The sequence below is a fragment of the Micrasema longulum genome, unplaced genomic scaffold, assembly GCF_059751315.1.
Source record: "Micrasema longulum isolate JH-2025_06_02 unplaced genomic scaffold, ASM5975131v1 h1tg000571l, whole genome shotgun sequence".
NCBI classification, from domain to species: domain Eukaryota; kingdom Metazoa; phylum Arthropoda; class Insecta; order Trichoptera; family Brachycentridae; genus Micrasema; species Micrasema longulum.
Window position 1 is genome coordinate 776,016 of NW_028277767.1, and position 20,288 is coordinate 796,303.

The window sequence follows — 20,288 nt, forward strand, 5'->3', positions numbered from 1 at the left end:
ATGGATGTGACGGGAGGTCATGTTGTTTTTTAACATATTTTTAATAAGGCGATATTAAAATTCCTCCGCAATTTATCGCGATTATTAATAAAATGATCATTACATTATTTGTTTATAGTAATCTAAATGAAGGATATTATGCCTGATAATCAATTTATTTAACATGCATTTTTATAAAAATGATTTGTCTAAATTTAGGGAAACTAATGGTTCCATGCGTTCTATGAACGGACCGCGCATAATCATTACTCTTTTGTTAATTAAATCCCTCCACCTTATTAAAAGTTAGACTGAATGCTGATCTAGATTTTGTTATTCTCCTATGAATAGCTAGCGCTTGACATCGCTCTAATTTAATAAAATAATATACCGTCGGGTTTTTAGCACAAGTTGGTAACTACAAATTAAAAAAAAAAAACGTGGTTGATTCATAACTGGCATCAAATAATTGTTGTTTAAAAAGTAAATAATAATACGTTTTATTTTGTGAATTCCAAAAATAATGTTTTGTAGTATTCTGCTTGTGGTTTTATTTAAATTGTTGATTTGTGATGAGCCTTCAGCTTCAAAAGTGCAATATTTATGTCACAATTAGTGAAATGTTAGTCGTGAATTTCTGCCAGAAACCCGACGGTTTAAAAAAAAAATCTTTAGTCAAAATTTTTTAATGTTTTTTATGCTAGGCACCTTCTTGGAGAACGTGATAGTGACAAATAAAATGACAAAAACAGACTACAACGACAGCAAAATAAAATATTGAAGCTAGTATGACCTCCCTTATCTAACACCAACTTAAGAAATCTTTAAAAAAAAGTAAATAATGAAATGTGAATTAACTTTTTCAACTAGAATCTTTAAAATTTATTCATAAGTAAGCCGCTGATATTATTGTAGACTAAACAACTAAAACTGGAAGAAAAAAATGGGTATAATACAATAATATCAGAACAATACCACATACATAATTCCAAAACAAGACTAGGACAATCAAGAGTAATAAATCAGGGACTGAAATTATACAGTAAACTACCAGACAAAACTAAAAAAGACTCGGACAAACTTTTCAAAAGGGGTAAAAAGTATAATTATCAACAACAGATTATAAATAAAAAATGATATAATATTTTTGTAAAATTAATGTAATAATCCGTAAGGGTTAATAAATAAATTTCATAAAAAAATTTAGTCCTCAAATAGTGGAATAGGCGATGCTTATAACTTACAATGAATAATGAATAAAACTGTGAAACGAAAGATTCGTGGCCTTTTCTTTTGCATTGCGAATTCGAGGTGTGAGGAATTGGTTTTCATTTTTCACTTGAATCACATTGCTTATCCTGTTTAAACGATACACCTCCATTTGCGTTTATCCTGGTTCTAAGGACGTGTCCATGAATTTCGAATTTAGTTTCTACCATCAGTGCCAGCGCACCCATTATGTTATACAATATTTAGAAGTAAATCTTCAAGGATATTTGGCAAAGTTATGCACCCATTCTATAAATCGGTAACACGGCGCGGCGTGTCGTAATCGATTGTCTGTTTTGACATCGTGTGCAGTGAATTATTGTTTTGTAAGATTTCTAATATCTGCGTGTATTTTTTAACTAATTACTTTTTAATCATACTGTAATATTTATTGCCAAATATCAACATTTGGATTTCCAGTGGACATTGATGTCGGGGTATTGATTTATGGTTTCTTACGATGTTGAGAATTAAGAACTCATTTTCTAAAATTTGTGATTATTGCTTATGTATATGTAACTAATTTAAGGTGAGTCAATAATAATCAAATTTGAAAATGTCTTCTCAAAAAAAATATATTCCCAGTTCTTATTTTCACATCAATACTTTTGATGAGAAAATTTGCGACTGCACGATGGTAGAAATAAGTCAATACCATTTTCATTTCGTTAAATATAAATAAATTTACTGAAGTTGTTTCTCGGAATTTATTTTGGTGAATTTTTTTTTTGTTAAACTTTATTTTAAGAAAAAAATGGAGTCTTTTTGGAGTGGAGGATTTTTATTTTTGTGATCATTTTTTTTATCGGATAACCCGCTAAGCCCTTTTTCTAGAGGCTTGTAGGTGTACGGGAAAGACAGGATATGGAAGAAAGCCATGAAAAAAACACCACCGATACCCAGCCCAATTAAGATTTTTTTTCTTTCAACTGTCAGAAAAAAATCCTCGTCTCCAGTTCACAGTAGGCTGTCTAACCAACTTCGCCACGTCATCTTTATTATAAATCAAATAGATTGCGTTTAATGAATATGTTTGATATATGTATATATTAAACTATAGAATGAGGCTATTCGCGCTAATACGAGCATTATTATCCCACCCAATACTTCATATACATTTTCCTCTCTATTGAACTGTTTTTAGGTACCGTACACTTGTATATTGTAATGTCGAGCGTATAAAAGCGCCTTTTTAACTACGATTGATGACTGATATCAATTCAACTACAATGGAAATGTTTAGGTTTTACCGTTTAGATTTATATTATTAGGCATGCAACTCTAGGCAGGATAATTTTTTGTACTGATTTACTTCACACATGACCGCATTTTCTCATAATATGGCATTATTGTTTTTATGTCGTAAATTTACCAATAAAATCAGGCAAGAAAAAGTGTATTAAAGTAAGTAGTACATAAATCACCATCATCTTTTTCCACACCCAGTGGTGCATAGGGTACTGCATTATTTAACCAAATGAAGCATAGTTCGAGCATATGTTGCATGAAGAAAATATAATCAGTCTTACGCTTTAGGTCTCAGTTTAGGAAGAATGAAATATTGCAGTTCAAAAAACAAAACTTACAAAATTTACTTCCACCTTGCCAGGAATCAAACCCTCCAGAACGGTAGGCGAACACTTTATTCAGCTACTACTCAACGAGGCGGATTTATCTCCACTTAAATTCCTTAGACAGGATTTTTACCCGAGTCGAATCTTCATCCGCCTGGACACAGAGGCCTAGATAGGTTACCTAGATAGACAACTAGTTGGTCCGGAACGAGCTTAAGAGTGCTTCGGTGATATGGAGTCCCCATGGGGCGAGATATTCCCTCATATCGGAGTGTTCAGAAAAAAAATCTGAGGTATCTCTACAAGGAGTAAGGTAGTATTCATGGCTCTAAACCACTGCAATCCTCTTGGGTGTGCCTTGGACCAACATTTTGCAACTTAGAAGGAATGGGTTCACATTTACCTCTTTTTTTGGACTGATACAGGATCATAACAAGAACTCAGCCATTTAAAAAATTAACTATTTTTACCTTCTTCGTGTATGTATATCTCTGGCAGCGTCAACTGTTTTATCTCCCGACTTTTAGAACCAACCTGCCTCTGGTTATGCCGATCGGAAGATCAGCCAGGCTGCTGAACATGAACACTTTGGAGATTAACACCTTTCACATCAGTGAAACCATGTTTAGGAGGCAACTACTCTTTCTATTGGACATAGGAGAGTATTAAACCTTCATAATATCGAGCCATTGTTCAAGGGTTCCTGGTCTGATATGTTGTCCCAATTTAACGCCTTAAATATTCTGTTATATTTGTTATTTTATTTTGGTCTAATACATAAATTTGTATTTGAATGGATATGTAGGGACTTGAATAATATATTTAATCATGACGACATTTTGTTCAATTTAAAAAATATATAATGAGATATGAAGGTTAATAAGATCAAGAAACTTGGATATTTAAAATTTTATATGATTGAGTAGATAGATTTTACCCATAAAACTTTACTGACGAAAAAATAATTGAGAATGCTAATTTGATGAAAAATTTTAAAAATTGGGTAAACTTTCTATTGGGAATGAGAGTACTCCGTAGTATTTTTTTATCTTTGTTCACTCCCACGATGCGTATAGCGTCCATTTTTTGATTCCTGTCTGTATGCCGCCGACGATTCCTGGGCGTTTTTCAAGTAGGGTCGATCGTAGTTCAGACATGAACTGCCGAAAAACCAACTGCAGTTGATGTCCAGGACTAGATAATCTGATGCCTTGGATGTATAGTAGACAAGCTTGATTAAGCCTTTCTTAATGCATACGCATACGTTATTTATAGGTTGGTCTATTGTACGAATCGCCTCCGCTTAGTGTCACTCTGTTCTTATGTAATATTATGAATTGTTTAAATTATTTTAGGCTAGCTTGTCATGATATTTAAAAAAAAACGTAGATAATAAAAATGTGTTGTTAATTTTTGGGTATAAAAATTTGTCATGTAAATTTGTTGCAACAGAAAGGGAAAACATTTTTGAGGAGGGAATATGGGAGTCTAGGCATTTACAGGGCTTTTGACCTACTACTAGAAAAACCTGTTCTAAGGAGGACTGTTTGCTTATAGTATTCTGTCATTTTCGCTAATTTTCTCAAGTAGTATTTTTTCAATATTGTTTCTCACTATGGATCTTTGTTTCCAGCACTGCTCGTGGCAAGCGGGGGGCAAGGGCGCAGCCGCGCACTACCAGGCCGTGTGCCGCGCGCTCGTGGCAGAGGCCCTCGAGTTGGCGCAGTTCCTGGCGCGCGTCAAGGCGGGCGGCGCGCGCGACCTGGTGCGCCGGGCGGACGCTGCTGCCTCCTGTCGCGAGCTCGACACGCTGCGCTTCTCCGACTGGGTAATTACTACTCTCTTGTGCCCAACACCGTTTACTTATAATTAAAAGACACGTTATTCCTATACTAGCTAGGTCCAAGACATACAACATATTGCGTTGTTCTCGACAATTAGAAAAAAAGGATTAGAAATCACGATACACATGCGATTATTTACGTAAGAAAGAGATATACATATTTCCTTAGTTCGTATTTATTTGTGCCACTCTACTTCTATGACACTAGCTGGCAGCTGTTAACATTTTTAAAAATGTGCTGAAAATATTATTAATTATCTACTTATTCCATAGATTGGACTACCTATTTAATAATAAAACGATATATCTGTTACATTTATGTAAGTAAAATGGTACAAGTCACTATTAACTGACTATGCAAGGGGCTATTAAAATTTTCTTAATGGTTTATTTCCTTAGCAACTAATTTCGGGTGCTAGTTAGAATAAACTTTCAATGCGTAAACATAGAATGAAATACGTAAAGCGGTACAAGCCATATTGTGTTTCTTCTCATATTTAATTATTTAATGTTGTAAAAGGTAATTTTCATACAAGTTACATGTACTTTTTTACCTAATAGAACCTTCGAATTATACGACGTTTACTAATTTCATTACCGAAATATTGGAATAAATAAATTTTTCCCAACTTGTATCCTTCACCCGACCTTCCTTAGACCTTATAAAGTGGAACCTACATCTTTACCTAATTGCCACAGATGTTTTGTTTTTCATAGTTGCATTGCAAATAAATATTTTTTTACATCGTACACAACTGGGCGTTTCTGCAAAGCATAACGTCTGACCATGATGAAAGTTCGTTAGAGGATGAAGGCATGGAAGGCTAGTAGAAATGCCATTTTCTTATACGATATTGCCTAACACACATAACCTTTATTACCATCTCTAACGAGAGAGGGTTAAATGATTAAAAAGGCGAATGCGCACTCTAGACCGATCTATTTATTCTCTTTTTGTAGAGCTTTTTGTATTGGTATTTTTTACGCGGGGTTATGCAACAAATCGCTTACTAGAATAGTGCCGAGCACGCATAACCGTCGCGTCGCGTTTTCGTGATACCAAATTTCTATGTCTACCAACTATTAATTTATATTAAATTTATGTAAATTAAATTATGGATGTCTTTATTCTACTAAGTTACATACAGATATACTTTGGTACTTCATTTTAAGGATCAGAAAGGACACGTATCAATGTAACCCATTTCTTTTGACAAATTATTATCAATATCTTAAGGTAATAACACGCCACTGACTAATAGTGTCGCCCATACGGACGAAAACCATTCTATGATTATCAACCACTAGGTAAGGTACAGTTTAAAGCAATACGACGGGCCGTAGATACTAGGGTTCTGATGGGAAGTTAAAATTTATCTTCAATTTTATCTTCCAAGTAAAATTAAGTTTTCTGTATGAAGAGTTGAATATGTTTACAATTTTTTTTTTCTAAGCATGTTCAATTATAGGATACCGACAAAGATACTTTGAATTTTCATACAAATATACACATATTCTTTCATAAATATCCGTGTTAGTTTATGCCCACGTCTTTATGTACCGAGAAAGATAGCGTTCATAATTGCGGCCCAGGCCGAAAATTGTAAGCGCAAACCCAAACCGCCCGTTACACGTTTATTGTTAAACTAAAAACTAAACCAAAAATTTGGACCGATTTTGTTCTATGCAATAGAGCTAAAGGGCTACTTTAGCGAATTATTACTCTGAGTTCAATATAGACTGTTTTTAATTCTAACGTACGGGATCATTCTGGCCATTTAAATAACTAAAAAATATCACTTTGTACATTGATCTTTTTGACATTTCAATACTAAACAGCATTTCGAAATCGTATTGTTGAATCACGCTATTTTATGCAAGCTAAAATCAGCAGGTAAAAAAGAAAACGCGTTTTGTTCCAGACGTTTACCCTGATGTAAATGAAAGATTTGTTATATCCTCCAAAACTAAGCCAAGTATAGAATTTCCAAACGAGCTCACACAGAACTAGCACTTTCGTCTTGCATGACCAAAAAGCTTACCCAACTTAAACAGAACCTTATACAAAACGTTGCGTACTGCGTGCAAAGCCAAGATGTTTATCTTCAAAATATTTTCATCAGGCGCTTTGTAATATCCTCTACTCGGGAGTCCACACTATTTTGAGCTATATAATTACACAAAAGTTCATCTAATAACAAATCATTACTAGTATTATTCATGCGAAATTGTTTGATATTTTAATTTATTAAATTGAGGGACAAGTACAATAATATACATTCAATTCATGTGATAGTCCGCTAAATCGGTGGATATAGATCGTGGATCTTAATATTCAGGAGTCGACTATAGAAGACGTATTGTGATAAAAGTATAGTTTATCTTTGAAACGTTAACGGTTTAAAGCAAAACCCGCGAATTCATAAAGTTAAAAAAAGATAAAAAATGTACTTAATTAATATCATACCTTATTTGGGCTAAGAGCGCTCGGAAGTATCCTCAAAAAATGTTCTAGTCTCTTCTCAAAATTACCTTAATTTATCATCAGGCTTGTCCAAAAATAATCAATTTTCACACCTGAACCGACAAGCACCAATTTAAGTATTCTGAATTTTAAACGGAATCTATTAAATTACCAATGTTTAGTGAAATTTCTCTTTTTCCTGAATTATGTATGCAATCTTGTGGCTCCTTCTAACCGAATAATTTCGTTGTCAATAGACAAAAGTTCCTCGCCACTTGTGTTATTTTTAACCAGAAGCATAAACACGAAATGTTTGAGAGTGTAAGGTATGAAAAATCGATCTATGTCTCAGATGAGAATTTAGAAGAATGTATCGCTGGTGGTCTTTTAAATTAACGAGACAATTAAGTTTCAAAATTACAATAGGATTTTTTGTGCATGTTTTGATAGGTATAAATAATTCAAATCATTGAAGACTAAAGGTAGGTTTTTGTGTTTCACATGTAAAATGAATTTATTTCAATCATTTGGACATACGATGCAAAGTTTGCCACACACTATCTCTACATCTGGCTGTTTCGTCCTTGATTTCAGAATTTTTACTTTGCAAAGTTTTTCCGATAATAATTATTCATGTATACTTAAATTGTGTCCAAGCGGATAAAGAATATAGTTCTGTGCGTGAAATAGAACCAGAACCCTGGACGAGTGTTTTCGATTTAAAGGCTTTCGAGTAAAAGTTCTGAAGAAGGAAATCGAGTGGAAATAATTTCGCCTCGTTGTGTAGAAGCTGACGTGTTCGCCTACCATTCTTGAGGTCGTGGACGTGAAATATTGATTTTAATGTTTTTCGAACTGCAAAATTTCATTGTTCCTGGCCTTGGCACCTGACCCTGCATGTAACAAAAGTGATCCAAATTCGCTGCGATTGGAGCGCTAATGCAGTGTCCTATGCACTAATGGGTACGGATGGGGAAATGATGATGATGGTACTTAAATTAACGTGTCCGACTCGCAACACGTTGGATTATGCGATCATTACAGATAATTATTAATCAAAATATTATCATAACGGATTATGCGCATCACTTGTCCCTTCCATTGACCGTCCACAGTTTCCAGTCTTGCGATCGTCGGCGTCGGTTGTTTTGGTTTTTATTTTTATGGTAATGGAACGGGTATTGATTTCTTTCTGACTTGTTCCTCCAATCCATATAAGGACTAAAGCGCAAGACGCACACCAGGCCGCAGAGTAATAAATCTTCATTTCTGCAGTGCACTCGACTTCTTCCTGCCCGTGCAGTTTTATTCCTGGAACAGGACTAATGCGCCGTTTTAAAAAAAACGTTATGTTATCGCCATAGCCAATTGATTACGCAACTCAAACTAATGACGAAGATAAAGCTTATTAATTCATAAAGTTAAACGCAACGGCATGTAGGTACGAGTATAATTTTATCTGGGGGGCAATTATGCAAACGCTATTCATCGGTACATATCGAGACTGTATAAAGTAAAATCGATATTTGTGTACGAAAATGTGTATATTAAGTTAAACGCAACGCAACGGTTTAACAACGACAAAAACAATTAAAAATATTGTTATAATTGGGTTTGGTTTGATTTCTGTCAGTTGCAAGAAAAAAAAATACTTATGCAGTGTTTGTGCCATAAAGCTTTTGAAATAATTTCGAAATCTTAATACCTACAACGACAAAAATAAACCATAAGGGTAGGCAGAGAGGATAGAACACCATATCACTCAGTCTTTGCATAAATATTTCGCTTTCTCTTCATTCGTGCATCTTCTCATGTATGCACTTAAATTATTCCGAATTTCGACATGTCCATCTTCATGTATTTGTTGGATTTTGTCGTTCCGTGTCTCTCGGTCTTCCTCGTTTTCTGCATTGTTCTTTCGCCGTCCATTCGCTCGACACGTCCAAACCAGCGCAGACCTCCTTTCTTGATTTTGTCGATAATGCTTCTCAGCCCTACATTGTGTCGTGCGTACTGCCACACGAGAGATCGCATTTCGACAGCATTCAGCCTGTTTCCATCCTCGTTTTTCCCATTTTGTCAACGTTGGTTTTACTGCACCTGCCGGCACCCCCCCCCCCCCTCCTTTCTACAGTTTCTCCGTATTTTTATCCCTAGTCAACGTTCTTCCTAGATACACAAATATCTATATGTGTTTCAGGAAAACCTTGTTCTCGGTGATCTCGCATTTAGTCATACTTTCATTTCTTTAAAAACCCATTACATTTATTTAACTTTATCATAACTATCAAATCTCCTATGATTTTTAGCCTTGTATTTTTTCCTCTAATAACTGTCTGGAAATTTTTAAATTCATTACTTGAACTTCAAACTGTAATAAATATTCGGTTGAAAACAGAAATCACAAATAATATACTAGACAATAAATCTGAACGCATTCAAATACGACAACCTCGGCTCATGATCGACATTGAACTATTTATTAGAAATATGTAATGTAATTTCATGAAAAAATTGGGGTACGCTTTTTATTATCAAATGCGTTGTCATCTGAGTTTACTAAAGCTTTTAATTTTGCAGTCTCCTTTATCTGCACGGACAACTATACAAATTTACATGAATAATTGAATAAATATCAATTTTTAAAACATTGTTATTTATAAATAAATAGAACCACAGGACACCCCAGTGTAAAAAAAGTAATACATAAATTGTAAAAGATTAAATAAATAAATAAACATTTTACGGTTGTTTTTTAAGTTTATTATAAAACATTTGTTTTATGCATAAGCACGTATTAGTTACATTTTCGTATTAAACCATCAGTAGTGTAAATGATTTAATGTTTTGTTGTAATATTTGTTTAGAATGTGTTCATTGGCTCTTAGAAAATTATAGACGCGGGAATGCCTATTATCAAATGTTCATTTCCCTTTTATAAACTATATAAATTAATTTCGATGTTATATTTTGATGCACTGATTGATAAACGCTGCAAGTGTGTATATAAAATATTGACTTATTCTTGCGTAAATGGAATAAACACGAATGTCATATAAAGTAAATGATAATTCCTTAAGCTTTTACTACATCTTCCGTTTTATAACAAAAAAAAACAATGGATTTTAATTACCTAGTCACATGGTCGAATGAAAACTAGCTGATTTATAGTGGTATTGTCATATTTTTTACCTCGTCAATCTCAAGACCTAATAACGCAAAAAAGCTTCCACGGTATTTAAATCTTTGCCAATGTATAAAACAAGTTTTATTAATTTCTATTCGGCCAAACACAAACATATTTTATTTAAAAATTAGAGTCAATCTGACTTTAATTTGCTTACCTCAGGTAGATATAAATAAGGAAAATTGATTGAATAGCCTGCAGCAGATTTATCCCAGAACTCCACGTTCTTGTGTAATACTAAATAAATGCCTCGACCATTAGTGCACGCAACAGCAACGGTTATGTCGCCCATTCATAATCTTAATTATAATGGAGATACCTACGCTATTATTTATTAATCAAGAGACGTTTTGTAAAATGTACCATTGTGTATTTTGATTATTGCAAGAATCTGTCCTGTGGATTTGAAGGTAATTCACGTATCTCGCTGGTAGCCTGGTAAGCCGGTAAGCCGTATTTCAAAATTTAACGTACGTAATGATTTCCGTTTTTTGGTCTTCTCCGGCGTGTGGTGTATGCGCCTCGGTTTAATCGGAAACGCGTTTCACTTTCATAGTGATGAATCGAGGTTGTCCTTTACCCAATTTCGTCAACAAACAAATTACTACCGACTATTAGACTGTGTAAATACATCAAATCACACAATACTAGGGCACTTGTGTGCCCACATTGGTCGAGCATGTGTGTATATTGATTGTACCTAATACTTACATAATATATAGCGTCGTGTGTAAATATTTGATTATTGAGATCCAAATTCCTACATTTGTTGCGACGCCTTTGTTGGGCCGTTTGTGGGGTCGGTTGAACAAAGGTTGCTCGACATGTCGTGTGTGGTGTGTGGTGTGTAGGCGCTCCAGGTTGCTAGTGCAAACACACCACCACTACCATCAGCGCCAGCGTCATGACGACGAGAGGGGACAGAGGACGCTTGTTTACTGTGGACTGTGGACTGTGGATCAGATAACATTTCGAGTTCAAACCACATTTCCGCGACATTTGCATGAGTAAACAGAAACCAAACAGTTACCAAAAAACTTGCATGACCGATTGTGCATATTTATTTACTGTAGTTATAAATAAAATGTCTTATTAATTACGAATTCTAAACCATCGTAAAAAAAACTATATAATCAAAGTTAATGCATACATTTTATTATAGAAATATGTAATACCCTCATCACTACAACCGTAGTTCGCTGCAATTCATTTTACTTTTGTGTGGCTACGATGTCACTTACGTAAGTCTACATACATAGAAAACAAGACTGAATTTATTATCCCTCTTATTTTTCAGATGATGAAGTCGTATTCTGCTATAACAAGTAGATTATTAAACAGTATATTATATAATATCAACATTGTTTCAAGTATGTCCAAATGTATGTAGACCGGCATGATTTCCTCCCTAGGGACTTATTTAGATCCAAATCTGTTGCAGCAAATTTAGATTTAAATAACTCCCTAGTAAGGAAATCCAGCCTGTCTACAAACATTTGCACGTACTCAAAACATTGTTGATTGAACTAACTGGCATAAGAAGTATAAAATTTAAGAAAAAAATTTCAGGCGTTGCCTAGTAGGTGAAATGGTTCAGCCGGATAAATCACATCCACATTATAAAGCTTTCAGCTTTTATATTTCGCAAAAGTCAACAGTTGAGGAAAGTTGGATGTCTAAACATAGGCAGAATGGTAAATGTTACGCTGTGTATAAAGTGGCCGCTTGAACCAGCCAATGACATGTTATAAGCCCTGTTAATGCGTAGACTTCCATATTCCCTTCTCGAAAATGTTTTCCCTCTCTGTTACAACAAAATTAGATACATAAAAATAACATTTTTATATGTATAAATTGTATGTATTTATTTGATATGTAATATATTTTCTTTACTAACTTTGTATACTATGTGGAAATCTGTTATTAGTTCTGAGTTTATACACTATATCTGTTTGTTTACTAAAAATGTGTATGTAGAACTGTTGATTTCCCAAATAAAATAAAATAAATAAATAAATAAAATAAATAAAAATAAAAATAAAATAATAAATGTCATGTGTAATATTTATTTTTGAATACCTTTATTTCATTATACCTCCTCTTTTGCTTACTGTAACACGACGTTACAGCACCTTTGCAGAGGGATTTTCAAGCACATTCTTTTAAATTTTGCAGGCACAACTATTTATTTAAATGACTATTCTATGATTATTTCATTCTAATTTTTTTTAATAATTTTTTATTGAAAACTCTTTTCCAGGTGGTACAAATTTGACTACCATTAAGGAAGTAAACAATTCATTAAATCAGTCAGATTAGTGACTTACGTTAGCGACAATCTAATGTCTATTTCCTTTTATAAATGTTGTCATTAATATTTACCACGGTTCTAGTATCAAAAAAATACGTCGAATATGTGATTCAAAGTGTGAAGAGTTCATGAACAATTTAAGAAATTCTCATTATGTGTATTATTTGATAATTAACTTTGTTCATTGAGATAGTAAATGTTTAAAGCATTCATTGTCAGCGACATTTTTTTATTTGCTCATTTAGCTGTCGCCATGACGAATAAAATTTTGTATAATTCCTGAATGTATAATACCATCAGAATTTTTAGAAATAAATACGATATAAACAAACGTGAGAGTATTGCTCACGTGACTTGGTCATTTGTTTAAATTTTACAGTTATATTTCCCAAGTAAAAAATGATTTTTAAACTTGCTCTAAAAAACCATATATTTTATTTTTTATAGTCTAACCGTAGGATATGGCTGGCATTGCAAGTACGTACCCATTATTAATGTGTGTAATGTGCGTAATGTATAAAACTGTGTATTGTATGGTTTTCTTTTTTCAATGATCTCACAATGCACTCGTTTGCTCATAGTGTACATAGCAAATTTATGTTGACTCTTCTGTTAGCAAAATCAAGACTCAATTTTTATATAATATTTAAAAATTTAAATTATATTAAATTACATTCATAAATGCGCATTACGCATTTTTTTATAAACTATACATTAAAATAATACTTTTTTATACTACGTGAATATTTGATACGGTCATTATTTTTTTGAAAATAAGGTTATTTTATTTATTTACATTTAAAAAAAAAGTAATATAAAGTCGAGTTATTTACAACTCATTGAAAATGACCATCAACATTGAAATATTTGGGTAAATTATAAGAACGCTAATATTTCTTTTTACTAAAAAAAAAAGTGTAACATACAATATATAATACAAAAAACTGTATTTTTAGAAATAAAGTAGTCTTATAATAAAAACTAGTACAAAAATAACTTTAAAGATATTGAAATTGTATTAATTTACCAAGTCCGGCATATTTTTATTGTACAAAAATATGTAGATGCCTAAATGGTTTTTCGGATTAAGATATTAGTTATTTAACAGGTGAAAAAAGGATGGTGACCTAGTCCTAGATAAATCACACCTAGTCCTCAGTCTCAGAATGTTTCTGGCCATGCCTACTTAAAAAAGCGAAAGTGAACAAAAGTTATTTCTATAGCGGGAACATTCATTGTATGTACATAATATATCAAATTCAAGCCACGCATTAGTTTGTGTGCTATTAAATAATGTTTTCTTTGCGAATATTTATAATATAACAATTATATCGTTTAAATTACTAATGTATTATTATTTGACGGCACAGGCGCGGTTTTGGATGCAAGTTATTGGCGAATTGAGAATGGGAGTAAAGCTGAAGAAGATCAGCTTCTCAAGGACACCGATAGAGTACGAGTTGACTCCGTATGAGATTCTCATGGACGATATCAGATCACGTCGCTTCAAGCTCCGCAAGGTGGATGGGAATATTCCCCCAAGGTAATTCATATATTTTGATAAATTTAATTAAACGTCCGTTTATTTGATCCGTCCAGTTTTGATAATGTATTCTAATATTTTACTTAAAATCAGTAATAATATTCTATGATCACATGGGCATGATCAGCTCGATATCGATAGGCTTAAATTATAAATTCATTGTTATTAAGTTGATACAGTAGAAATCACAACCTTAGTTGTCTGGTTCTGAGAATAACAAATGGTTTATTGGCCATTGCCTGAAACCGCATTACATTAGTCAGTCAGTCTTAACTTTTTAGGAAAACAGTTTTTTATAAAATTTCGAATAAGATGTTTATATCTATTTGTTTCAAAAAGGTACCATATATCGTATTTGTTTTTTAAAAAACCTTAATTTTAAAAAAAACATTGGTTTCTTAATGGAATGAAGTGCGTTTCAACTCAAGGGCACATCCACCAAAAAGCTGACCTGTGGGGTTCCGACAAAATTTTCAGGGGATTTCAGGAAGGACTTTAATTAGTAAAGGGTTGTCAGCCGCCAGACTTCGTGAATCGGAGTACAGTGTTATTTATACAAAAAAATGATGCTTTAGAATAATAAAATATCGAAATTTTAGGAATTATTTAAAAACATTTTTTTTCAAATAATTCTTAAGACACTGACATTGTTTATTTCAATATAATAATCTAATGTTTTCCAATCCTGAAAATTGTATGATAACTTTTCAACTCCTTCAATAATATTACATTCAATTTATTTTTTTGTAAAAAAATACCGTTTGCCCAAACTCATATCATGTTCAGATAAAACTTTTCTTCGTGTTATGCCATGTGTTTTTACCATTGGAACTAGGTATACATTATTCACTTTAACGAGCACGTCGTCAGCCTAGTATGCAAATCTCAGTAATCATGTCGGTTGAAATTTATGCCTTCTCGATGAAAAAAATATTATTCGCATATTAATGTGTAAACGTATCCAGAATTTTAGAGAATAAATAATCAAACGATATTAAAGCTGCGATGAATTGTTAGTTGATTGTTATACTGTCCATCATATTATAGATTTGAACATTAAATTAAAGTTTGGTACTGCTCCACATTTTATTTTTTTGAAAATAATTCCGAGAAATATTTTACTAAGATAGGTATGTGTGTTTATTTATAAATGGTAAGACGGAATTTAAAATTATTTAGTACCTAGTTATTAAAAAAATATCATCAAAAATAAGAAAAAAATGTTTGTCCTACTTTTAAGTAGGACACTTTTGTTTTATAAAATGAAATATTTGCGTTCTTCTGATTTACACGATTTGAATAGGGAAATTAGGCGGTGGTAGAGCGGGGTTCGAACCTCGGATCTCTGATTTGTGAGTCCCGGACGCTACCACGGGACCACAGCCAGTTTGTTCCTTCTCTTTTTACATAAAAATAATCATAACGCTTTTCCATTTTATAACCGTTTCTCACGGTGAGTATATTTAATGAAATGATTTAGTGAAAAAACGTAATAATTAAGCAGTAATTTTAATGCGAAAAATCTTGATTTTAAAAGTAAATTAATTTAATATAATTATTTATTTAGACTTACCTGATTACCATGATGTTTGAATTTAGATGATTTGCTAGTACGCGAGGTTAAAATATGGAAATCGTGGACTAACTTTGATAGTAAATCAGGGGTGCACTCGCAAAAAATACAGTGCCGGATTCCTTTTTTTCTTTTTTTTTTGCTTTCTGTGGTAGATTATTGGGGATAGCCTGGGAGTTACTTATGCTTCTTTCATCATTTAAAAGTAACTTTTTTAAAAATGTCTTTAAATTTTCATTTCCTGACTGATGTGAGGGTTTAGAAAAAAAAATCACAAAAATAATGAAAAATCACATAATTTACAAACAATAAATACTAAAATTAATCCTAGAGATTATTATAATGTGTGATTCACTTCATGAACCAAAACAATGAGACTTGGATACTTTTCAGCACTTAATCAGTACCAATTGTAGTTCTGTAAAATATCGAAATAATTTATTACATATAAATAAGAATGCCAAGCAGTTATAACGCTCCTTACATGATTTTTCCACTATTGGTAAAACATATTTTACAAGTTTTTTTCCCCCTAAAACCAGTGCCGAACAGTGCGGCGGAACAGTCCAGCACCAGTGCACCCCTGGGCCCCGATTACAATGGGAAGTCAACAGAGTTATCTTCGACTGTCTATAAAGAAAAACCGATATTTGTGTACGAAAATGAATATATTTGCATGAACATTTAAAGTTTCTTCGTTGGGAACCTATAATTGAACATGTTTAGAAGAAAAAAATGTATGCATATTCTGCTTTTCATACGGAACACTTAATTTCCTTTGTAGATAAAATTGAAGATAAATGTTAACTTCCCATTGTAATCGGGGCCCGGGGTAAAGGTAATTAAACGATGTAATATTGTTTTCAGAGTAAAGCAAGACGCCCACGCCATGATCCTAGAATTCATACGAAGTCGACCTCCACTAAAAAAGGTATGTTCCACACATTTATTTTTTACCTGTCATGTAAAACTTATTTTATTAATCAACTCTCTATCTAAACAAGGCATCGAATGCTATAATCGATATAAATCAATGCGATTTTATTGATTCATTAATTTCTCAAAGTCAAGCATCCGGTGTTGAACAGGTTTTATTAAACCATCTATCTGGATTTCGGGTTTTCGTCTTTCAGTTTTTAGACCAGAATCGAGTTACAAATTATTTAATGAATCAATCATAATCACGACATGTTAAGACAGTTTAAATACCCCATGTATCATGTAGCTTATTATTCATTTATTTACTTATTAGTCTGGTGCCCTTTAAAAGCTAAAGGCTAAATCAAAGAATTATTATATAAGAGAAGGCGCGTAGAATCAAGTTTGCATACATCGCATTGTGTCCAAAAGGCTATCAAATTCGGTAAGAAAAGAAAGCCGGGTAAAATTTCGACCACCCTGGCAATACTTACAAAATGTACACCTGTTTTATTTGACAATCTGACAGACGGTAAAATAATCCAATTCTTAAATAATTTCTCTACTTATAGGCATGAAATGTGATCCCATCCCTTTTCCTTTTAATCCCAGTAGTATTTTGACAAACGACACAACTAGGCGTAATTGTATTTCATTCGGCAGTTGCGTACTAAGAGACGCCGACGTCTACAAAGTAACTAATGGCCAAAACGTAAAACTACTCATATATGAGTAGTTTATTTGGCTTCAGTTTGATGCGCGTACGCGGTTTCTGGACTATAATAATTTTATGGGCTAAGTCTTATTTTTATATATAATTATTGGTGCATATAAAATGTTAAATTGAATCTAAATTGCTTACCTATAATTTGTCAGCAGGTTCTTCTAATTTCCTATTCAATAAATACATAACCTATGTACGTCACATTTTCTTTAATTATTAATATTGACAAATAAACTTAATTTTTTCGTATATTTAGTGTTTATTTCTACACAGTGTGTATTTTTGTATGATAAAAGGCACTGCGTGCCGCGTATAAAAATAAATACATCAATAAAACATCATTTTGCATTTTAAATAAGGCTCCATTTTTTAAATCAGTTTTAAGTAAAGCTTTTCTTAATCTGGAAAAATTGACGACGTTTCCATTAACATCATCTTTATTCACTAATCTGCATCTGATGGTGCACAGGCAGGGGAGAATCGTCAAAATAAGCGATTATGCACAGCTTACCATTATATTTGACTTTCGATAAAAATGTTTTATAGTAAATATGTTTATGGGAAAATAAATAAAATAATCGTTATTTATTATAAAGCTCCACACTACCGTTTATATCTTCCTACAAAAAATATCTATGAAGTGCGCCCAGCGCCCAGCCCGTTCTTAGTGAACGATGAAAATAGCCGATTACCTCAGTTTATTACTCCATACAAAAAAGTACACCATATTTTACATCTTTAACCAAAGTCAGCTTTTTTAGTATTAGAAAAAGCTTGCAGATTACAAATATTATTTGAAAATTCTCTATTTGGAAACTAATATTTCGAACATTATTTCCGAAGGACTATTTTTCTTTGATAGGATACCGTTGACATATTATGTATCACATAGCACATGTGGCGTTTGCATTGGCCGTTTTTGGCATTATTTATTTTTAAATGAATCAGCCAGTGTTCAGTGTTGACAGTTACTGCTGAATGTCCTCATGATAAACTTTCGAACAAATATTGTATTAAAATAGTGTAGAATAAAGCTAATAGCCCCACCACACTATGCTCCTTGCGCTGCTCCTCACTTTGCCCCTCGCGTTGCCGCCCTCTCGCTCGATGTTGCCCTCTCCGCCCACAAACTGCTCTACTCGCGCAATTAATCGCGACGCTTCGCACTTGTCATTTGTATTTCTATACAATAGACGATGAAACTGTGACAGCGTGCGCGCTATGCTTATTTAGTATAGCTCATTATATAAATGTCAGACAAAGAAATATACATCATTCAAAAATGACGCGTGCGTCTTGTGCGAGCGCTCGATACGTACCACATGCGTACTGCGACCCCGCGATTATGTGGCCAACCACTTGCGCTTATATTGCCGGTCCTTTGACTCGCGCTCAAAAACCTATAAAATCGGGAGCGGTGGGCACGACAAAGAGCATGATGTGCGGCATGACGAGTAATGTTGCCACACTATGTCTCTGCCTCTTTTCCTCGCTACTTCCCATGCCACTCGTCGAGTGTGTGGCAGGCCCAGAGGTATATGGCGGGGTCAACAATAATTGAGGACCGTTTTAACAAAGCGAAATATCCTTCAATTATTTCATCTGTTGATGTTTGTGAAGTTAAAGAGCTGAAACCTTAACTTCACAAACATCAGCAGATGAAAGAATTAAAGTAATATAGATGTTCAAATATAGGCAGAATGGTGAATGTTACACAGTGTGTAAAGTGGCCACTTAAACCAGCCATTGACAGGTCATAAGCCCTGTAGATGCCTAGACTTCTATATTACCTTTTCTTAAATGTTCTTCATCTCTGTTGTAATATGTTAATATAAACAGCTCCCCAGGGAGTTGAATCCAGTCCTTGTCTACAAAAATTTGGACAAACTCAAAATATTGTTAACTATTTTTAGTTTAGAAATTTTTTGGCTCCCTATTGTATTTTGCATTCCATATTTTTGTCAGAAGGAATGTGTTCATCTTAAAGTATCTCGTCAATTCCAATTGTTCCGCATAAATCTAAATATTTTCTGGACTTTAATAATATCCTGCGCGTAAAATACAGGAAATGCTCAACCTAAGTAAACATATTTTTTTTTTGTTTTAAAAAAAAAACCTGTATTTACTTAAACACAAGGCAAAGTAAATTTATCTGTCTTTTGAGACTGTATTATTTTTATTGCGTACATCATATTAATTTCAAATATATTTTCTTTTGATAATTAATATTGATGGTTGATGTGAAGCATTTACTTGAAAAATTGTTTCTACGCTTTAATATTTCATAGTTCTTTGAATGCCACCTGAGGCGTCAGTCTGATCGTCTTACCTTTATGGAACAAAAATGATTAAACAAACGCTGCGATTGGTATACCAATTTTACTGCCTTATGCACCATTTTGTGCAGATATTTAAATGATTGTGATGATTATCCTAAGAAACATACATTCTATAAAAAACAGCGGCTTTAAAATATTTAATATTATTATTTCTCAATATCCACAAATTAACTCGTATACGATTACTTTTCTGACAACATGAAAAATTATAGTAGAGACAAATTTAAATCAATATAAAAAGCAAATGATGACTATACCTTTGTACTAACCAGATGAGATATAACTTGACCTTATAAAATGTTCATGTAACCCACGGGTCTTAAAATTATGAATAAAAATAATATATGTTTTGTCGGAAAATGATTAGGTAATTAATTTTAATTTTATCCTTTAGGCTTCCGAACGAAAACTACCCCCCGCGGCAGCCAGACCAGCCACCCCGAGAGAACAACTTCTGGACTCAATTAAGAGAGGACAATCATTGAAGCCCACGTCACACAAAGTCAAAAGTAAGTCACCTTATTATTAATGGAAAACTTGCCAAACTCGGGAATGCTTTGCAAT

The 20,288-nt window shown here is 33.2% G+C and overlaps 1 protein-coding gene across 3 annotated transcripts in view; it reads left to right on the plus strand.

Annotated features, from left to right (window-relative positions):
• The window catches only part of spir (spire type actin nucleation factor), a 264,272-nt gene that overhangs the window by 186,249 nt on the left and 57,735 nt on the right, over nucleotides 1-20,288 (plus strand). For all 3 annotated transcript variants that reach the window (XM_088228251.1, XM_088228252.1, XM_088228254.1), the window contains exons 5-8: nucleotides 4,456-4,650; nucleotides 13,998-14,170; nucleotides 16,611-16,674; nucleotides 20,119-20,233. In XM_088228251.1, the coding sequence (XP_088084377.1) occupies nucleotides 4,456-4,650; nucleotides 13,998-14,170; nucleotides 16,611-16,674; nucleotides 20,119-20,233 (547 nt within the window). The remainder of the gene's footprint in view (nucleotides 1-4,455; nucleotides 4,651-13,997; nucleotides 14,171-16,610; nucleotides 16,675-20,118; nucleotides 20,234-20,288) is intronic.